Source organism: Erythrolamprus reginae, chromosome 9 (assembly GCF_031021105.1).
Source record: "Erythrolamprus reginae isolate rEryReg1 chromosome 9, rEryReg1.hap1, whole genome shotgun sequence".
NCBI classification, from domain to species: Eukaryota; Metazoa; Chordata; class Lepidosauria; order Squamata; family Dipsadidae; genus Erythrolamprus; species Erythrolamprus reginae.
This window is the reverse complement of record NC_091958.1, coordinates 56109571-56117386: the sequence shown is the minus strand read 5'-3', so window position 1 is coordinate 56117386 and position 7816 is coordinate 56109571. Positions and strand designations below refer to the sequence as shown.

Genomic DNA, 7816 nt, shown 5'->3' with positions numbered 1-7816 from the left:
CCTCCACAATTCTTGCGTTTCAGGCACCAGATTCCCTCTCTCCAATTGCAAAATAAAAGAGAAAGTCTGTTTCTCTCCAGCCCCCTCCCCTGAGTTTTCGTAACTTTCTTTCGTTCGTTCTTTCTTTCTCTTTCTTTTTTCTTCTTTCTTTCTCTCTCTCTCTCTCTTCGCTTGTTCCACCGTCAGCTTGCCAAACATTCCCCTTTTGATGTAACGGAGAAACATTGCTGTGTTTTGGCGAGCCTTCTTGAGCTGCCTCGTCCTTCCAGCCAGGAGCATGCTGGGAACAGTAGTCCTCAGACTCCACCACCTGGCAGAGGGCGGCGTGATCCCTTCGGTGGGAACTACATTGTCCATGAAACCATTGGGCTCTGCAAAGCTTCTGCTGTAACCCCCCTTTGAAAACCCCGCCCAATTTCCTCATCGGGTTTCCCCAATCCTGTTTCTAGCGAAGAGATTTTGTGCTTTTGTGCCTCTAAACAGCCCGGTTTGACTTTTATTCCAGGGCTCCCCCCCTGAGATTCTTTTATAAAAGAAGATCAGCCTATAGATCTCTCTGGACTCTGAGAAAGGACCCTTCTCCTTTCTTTCTTTCTTTCTTTCTTTCTTTCTCTCTCTCTCTCTCTCACGCACCAGGGGAATGTTTGGCAAGCTGACGGTGGAACAAGTGAAAGTTCTCTCTTCATGACCCTCTTTTCCCCACTTTTCTGTTCGATCCAATAATATTCCCTCACTCCGGTTTCACTATAAAAAAGAAGGAGGGGAGGAAGTTTTGTGGGGAGTGTTTCTCTCCAGCCCCCTCCCCGGAGTTTTCATACCTTTCTTTCTTTTTTCTTTCTTTCTTTCTTTCTTTCTTTCTTTCCTTCTTTCTTTCTTTTTCTTTCTTTCTTTCTCTCTCTCTCTCTCAAGCAACAAAGGACTTAAAAGGAACCAGGGAAGGCGATTTACCAATCCAGGCATTTCGGGACAATCAACTTCAGATCGTAACTTTTTCAAAGCACTGAGGAAACCAGTCCCTTTCCGAATAAACAATTTGCCCCTACCAAAACTCTCAGCGCGTGTTTCTAGTGAAGGGATTGGGTTTCTGTTCCTCTGAACAGCCCGGTTTGACTTTTATCCTAGGACTCTGGATTCTTTTCATTGCCAGCCCCCCCCCCCCCTTGAGATTCTTTTATAAAAGCTCCGATACTGAGCGTGTGTTTCTAGCACCTCTTTTTGTGTGCGGGCGCCCGCTCCTTTAATTCCAAGAGAGATTGCATAAAGCTCGGTCTCTTTCAGAAGACTTGGCTGAGAACCCTTGGTTTGCTCGTTCCCAACGTGTGTTGGGAGCAGATCTTGCCTTCCTCCCACTCCTCCTCCTCCCGGCCCGGCTCTTCCTCCTCCTCCCCACGTTACCAAGTCACACTCTCCCCAAGCTTTTTGCGCACCAGAGCTTTTCAAATCATATTTCGCCTTTGGGTGGCTCCCGTGTGGGGAACCAACCCCCTCCTCCCGCAGGTTGGGGCATTGGAGGGATCGTGAGAGGTGGGGAAAAAATCCTCTTGTCAGTTGTGCCGGGAGAGCGCGCGTGTGCTGGGCAGCGATCCTCCAAAGTTACCAAAGCCTTGAATGGCAGATCTAGAGGAGGCTAGCGAGGGGAACCCTCCTGGAAGGAGTGGCTCCCGGGCGGCCTCGGTGCAGCTCTTGGAGAGGGTGGGACATGCGCTGTTGGTGAGGGTGGGAGGGCGATCGGCAGGGCGGGCGGGCGGGAAGGTGGCGTGTCCAGGCTCTCCGGTCCATCCAGGAGCTTAAATTTTCGCCTTTCTCCACACCCAGCTTTGGCTCTTTGCGGGCTTTTGGCAGGAGGGGGCAGTGGGCGATGGATGGATGGGTCTCCCACGGACACATTTTGACAGCGAGATTGGAGAAATCTCCTGGCCCGATACTTCCTCATCTCACTTCCAAGCGGAGGAAGCGAAAGGCAAGAGGGGAAAGTGGCAGCCAGATGGGGCGGCTGCGGAGAGCTCTTCTGACGCATGGTTCTCTCTCCCCTCCCACACCTTTGACGTCACGGAGACCTCCTTCCTGGAGTCCACGTTTTGGCTGGCCAGGAAGGATGTCTCCGTGATGTCAGAGCTCCGCCCCTGGAATTCCCTATTGGGATTCCCCACCTCAGTTGGATCCTCCCGACCTGCCGACAGAGCCGCAGATCACAAAAACCGATCGGCGGCGGCAGGTTCGTAAGGCGAAAAAAGTTCGTAAGAAGAGGCAAAAATTTTCTGAACCCCGGGTTCGTATCTCGGGTTGTTCGTAAGACGAGGGGTTCGTATCTTGAGGTACCACTGTATACAGATTCAGTTCATTAAGTCTTTACTGATAGGTTTTATGCTTGACCTTCCTTAATTTTTGTAGCCCGTCTTTGGACCCGTTCAATTTTATCAATATCACTTTGTAGGTGACGTCTCCAGAACTGAACACAGTATACCTCATTTTGCTCATATTCAGCAAGTTCTGTGACTTAAATTCAAGCTCAATCATCATAATAATATAAGGAGTTTGTTTAATCATAAAATATACAAAAGGGTGCAAATAGTTTTTAAAAGCGAAGGATAGACAGTATAGAGAGACTTCAGATAAATTCAGATTCCCAACTGTAGAGTACATCAACTTTTTGCTTTGCATCTGAAAAATTAAACAAAAATACAGTTAGTTAACCAGAAGTACCAATATATTTTTTCTTGCAGCTCATAACTTTTATTCTTTGTAATTCCTTCCTACTGGATCTTAGACGTGTACAATATTTGACATGTACAAACAGCTTAGCCCGGGCACAATCAGAAATCAATAATAAAAGTTTGGTGCAAAAGTTTGAACAGGGCAGACTGAAGCATGGCATTGCCAGCAGTATTGATCAGAAAAGATCCAGCCCTTACCCATTTTGCAGGAGCTGACAGCTGGGAAAATAATTCTTGGATTCCAGGGACCTCATTATAGCTGCACACCTGGGAGGAAGTTAATATGCATTTAAGTGAAGGATTTTTGACCATGGATAGTAAAGTTTCATTATTAACTACCTGGTGTGTTTATTACTTGATACAAATATGCTTTTTAAAATTATTCATAAACCACCTGGACCTGTTTTGAATCTTGAGCAACCTATAAATTAATGAATAAACATCAACAAATGTTAACTAAGCTCTTGCCCCTTGCTATAACTTTCCACTTCCTCATTGAAAGTTATCCTGTAGCTACACCAATAACAGATTCCTTCGTCAACCCGCTGGAACGGACAAATTCTCCTAAGGTCTTCTCCCAAGACCCAACCACCTTTAAAAACCACCTAGACTCAATTCAGGACATGCCCTGGAAGAGGTCTATCAGGTTGACTTCCCAACGCAGTAGCCTTACCCAGCTTTGGAGACAGGCCGAATCCGTCCTGGGCATTGGTGGTCCAAAGGATGTCGATGATGAAGACAAAAGTTCTGGTGACACTGGTCACAAACCAGCTTCATCATCTCTTTCTTTCTGCAACCCACTTTGAAGCATTTGTTGGTGAAGATCTAAACATCAAGGACATCACACCAAATTCGGTTACATGCTGATATTTGGTACCTCTTGCGAACAGTCAGCCTACCAATGAAGGAGAATTGTTGTGCGACTTCAGTGGTTTTCAACCTGGGGGTCGGGACCCCATTTCACAGGGGTCGCCTAGGACCAATGGAAAGGACAAAATTCCCCTGGTGTTAGGAACTAAAGCTTCTATTCTGGCGCCTTGGAACGCATTTTAAAATCCGACCAATCAGGCGTTTGCAGTGGGAGTGTCCCTCTGACCTTCCTGCCAATCAGCTTAAAGCTCTGTTGGGAGAATCGGTGCTAGACTTGTGGTTGGGGGTCACCACAACATGAGGAACTGTATTAAGGGGTTGCGGCATTAGAAAGGTTGAGAAAAACTGTGCTATTTGGTAAATTGGAAATGCCGGTAAAATGCAGGGGTGAAGAAGCTGGATTCCACAGTTTGGACCCAATCCTAAAGCTGGCATCTCCATAAACCAGTATTTTTCAAATCTTAACTTTGAAGATTTTAGTTATCTTAGGGACTGCCTTCTACTGCACGAATCCCAGTGACCAGTTAGGTCCCACAGAGTGGATTTTCTCCGGGTCCCGTCAACTAAACAATGTCGCTTGGCGGGACCCAGGGGAAGAGCCTTCTCTGTGGCGGCCCCGGCCCTCTGGAACCAACTCCCCCCAAACATTAGAATTGCCCCCACCCTCCTTACCTTTCGTAAGCTTCTTAAAACCCACCTCTGCCGCCAGGCATGGGGGAATTGAGATCCTCTTTCCCTCTAGGCCATTACAATTCTATGCATGGTATGTCTGTATGTATGTTTGGTTTTTATATTAATGGGTTTTTAATTGTTTTTAGTATTGAATTACTATTGTACACTGTTTTATTGTTGCTGTTAGCCGCCCCGAGTCTCCGAAGAGGGGCGGCATACAAATCTAATAAATAAACAAACAAATAAACAAACAAACAAATAAATAAGGTGCATGGACTTCAATTCCCAGAATTCCCCAGCCAGCTTTGCTCTTTTCAACCTTTCTTTAAGGAAATATGATATTTGGTTCAAATTAGTCCTTAAAGCAAGATAAAATCACTTTCTAAAGACAGAGAAAGTTCCATGAAAGCTGAACCAAGAATGAAAAGATGAAGCAGCCTTCAAGAAATCCACATGTCTTAAGAAAGGTCCTTACTTTCTGCTTCTGCTGAGCCAAATCCTGTTGACAGTCCTGGTCCATATGGGCCCCTACAGCTACATCGGGGTTCTCTCCCTTTCTGACAGGGACCGGAGTGTTGCAAAGGGGGCAGACTGGAACCTGTACATCCTAAAATGAAAAAAAATCATCAGGTTGACCTCAGCAGACACAAGTTGAGGTTAAGTCGGTGCTTCAAACTGCCCCTAACATAATCCTGGTGTAACTATTTGGCTTTGCATGCTGCTAGCTAACAAGGTCACCTTTGAGAGAATTTAATTTATTATTAGAACACCAGTGTTAACCCTCAAGAAGAGGTCACAAGCTAATAAATCAATCATCTCTCCATCTCTTGACTCCTCAACATTTTGAAACCTTAAAAAGAAGGCTGCCTTCTCAACTTCCAGGTTTATAATTGCCTCTTCTAGGGTTTTATTTACATATTCAGTTCTACTTTCCCTAAATTGCAAATTAATAGTAAAGATCTTTGGATGGTATCATCATAAATCTCTGGAGTTCAAAACTGACTGTATAAGATCCAAATATAAGCAAAATAAGAATGAAAATGTAAATAATATTAACCTTAACTTATATATGTTATCTCTAATTAGTGATAAGTTACTATATATTAACTTGATATATTCATAAAAATCACTTTTTATAGTCACAGCATTAAGTTTTTACTTTTATGATGTGTACCACCTACAGTTCACGTTTTGAAAATGTTCATTTAATATTTTGTTATGTGCTATGTCATGTTTGTTTTCTTTTCTTTTTTATAATCAATAAAAAAAATTAAAAAATTAAAAAGCAGAGGTCACAAGCGCAAGGATGAGTTTAGAAAACTGTTCCAACATCAGCAATTTTTGCACAGCTAGTTATGCATTCACGCACTCTCCGTCCCCATTCCACCAGGTTCCTAATGCCATAATGCTAATGCTCACCTTCTTATACGCCGAAGAACACTTGTGTTGGCTGTAGACAATGTGATCTTTGCAGAAAAGCTCCCCACAGGCATCGCATTTCAGCGGAAGAAAATCTTGAGAGTGGGGGAAAAAGCACACCAGCAAACACGTTAAGTAGGGTTTATCCTCACGCAAGAGGCCTTCCCAAATTGCAAGGGTTGTGGTTATTTATTTATTTGTTTATTTATTAATTCGATGTCTAAGACAGTGTTTCCCAACCTTGGCAACTTGAACATATCTGGACTTCAACTCCCAGAATTCCCCAGCCAATTCTGGGAGTTGAAGTCCAAATATCTTCAAGTTGCCAAGGTTGGGAAACACTGGTTTAGGCCACCCTTTTCCTGAGATTCAGGGCGGCTTACAGCATAAATTACACATTTAACACAGAGATCAGAATTAATCTAAAACAACCCAATTTAGTGAAAAACTTAAAAACAGTTTACTCAGCCACCACATCTCATACATCAATCTATCCTACCTATCATTCAATCAATGGCAGGGGCTGGAATAAGATGACCAGTTCAACAGCCCCAAGTCTGTCGGCACAAATGTGTTTTTAAATTATCCCTTACATACCAAGCCCTCCCACCCTTTTCCCATGATCCCTACCCAGCTGTCTGCAGGTTCTCTCACAGCAGTGTTGTCCCAAGTCTGGGAATTCCATGTCTTCAGAAGTCCCCCAAGTTCCTAGAATTTTCATTATTATTATTATTATTATTATTATTATTATTATTATTATTATTATTATTACTATTAGCCACCCCAAGTCTGTGGAGAGGGGCGGCATACAAATATTATTATTATTATTATTATTATTATTATTATTATTATTATTATTATTATTATTATTATTATTATTATTTAGATTTGTATGCCGCCCCTCTTGGAGTGGCTCACAACAACAAAACACAGTACAAATCCAATGATTAAAAAACCATTTAAAACCCTTAATATAAAAACAGTCATACATCCCAGAGAAACCATACATAAACGGCCCGGGGGAATCAATTTCCCCATGCCTGACGGCAGAGGTGGGTTTTAAGGAGTTTGCGAAAGGCAAGGAGGCTGGGGGAAATCCTAATCTCTGGGGGGAGTTGATTCCAGAGGGTTGGGGCCGTCACGGAGAAGGCTCTTCTCCTGGGTCCTGCCAGGGATGGTTACATAGGAGAGGTAAAAGTGCTATTGAGTTCATGCTTTGAAAAATAAATCGACTCCCTTCTCTTTCCTATTAAGAACCACGATCAGTCTCAAAAGTTCTAAGTCGTAGTGATTCCCCATCACCCACTTCTAGAAAACCCCATATACTTCATCAATAAGCCAGGATTTGAATACAGAACTTCAACCCAGCCACTCTCTAGCCAGGATTGCATTTCCAGAACGACTTTAACCCTAGCTCGCTACTAAACCACCCCAAAGGGACAGGACTGACACAACATACACCAAGAGCAACAGATTCACACAACCTACTTAACCAATCCTGCTGGGTTTAGCCAGCCGTGGGAACGTCGCACTCCCGTGTCGGTCCTCTGCAACGTGGGCGGTCGAGGGAATAAACCTCGCAGGATGTCTGCTCTAAAGGCCCAGGAGAAAAAATGCCGGGGGTCGACCCACAAACACACAACTGCAACAACACACAATACACACAAGCGCCTGACTGCAGCGTTCGGGCGCTTTATGCAGCTGAGCGCGATTTCGCTGAGTCATATTATACTTCCGCCTCCCTGTCGGCCAATCAGAGCCGGCATGGGCAACGTCACTGACCAATCCCGAGAAGCCCCGGCTTTGCCTTTCGCTGAATCAGGGCGCCCCGCCTCCTGGGTCCCCTACACATGACTCAACTCTTTTTCTTTCTTTCTTTCTTTCTTTCTTTCTTTCTTTCTTTCTTTCTTTCTTTTTGCTTCCTTCCTTCCTTTCTTCCGCTTTCTTTCTTCTTTCCTTTCTTTTTCCTTCCTTCCTTCCTTTCTTTCAACTTCCTTGCTTCCTTCTTTCTCCTTCTTTCCTCCCTCCTTGTTTCTTCTTTCCTTTCTTTCAACTTCCTTCCTCCTCTTTCTTTCTTTCTTTCTTTCTTTCTCTGTCCTTCCTTCTTTCCTTTCATTCTTTCATCTTCCTTCTTTCTCCTT

General features: G+C 44.1%; 1 protein-coding gene across 1 annotated transcript; it reads right to left on the bottom strand.

The window, feature by feature from the left end:
• Positions 1–2519: 2519 nt before the first annotated feature.
• Positions 2520–7352, bottom strand: ZFAND2A (zinc finger AN1-type containing 2A). The gene is made up of 7 exons (XM_070760207.1): positions 7164–7352; positions 6306–6383; positions 5676–5770; positions 4732–4863; positions 3388–3539; positions 2913–2981; positions 2520–2661 (listed from the first exon to the last, which is right to left on the bottom strand). The coding sequence occupies exons 2-7, from the start codon at positions 6358–6360 to the stop codon at positions 2643–2645; spliced, it is 522 nt and encodes a 173-aa protein (XP_070616308.1). The 5' UTR covers positions 6361–6383; positions 7164–7352; the 3' UTR covers positions 2520–2642.
• Between the last annotated feature and the right edge of the window lie 464 nt (positions 7353–7816).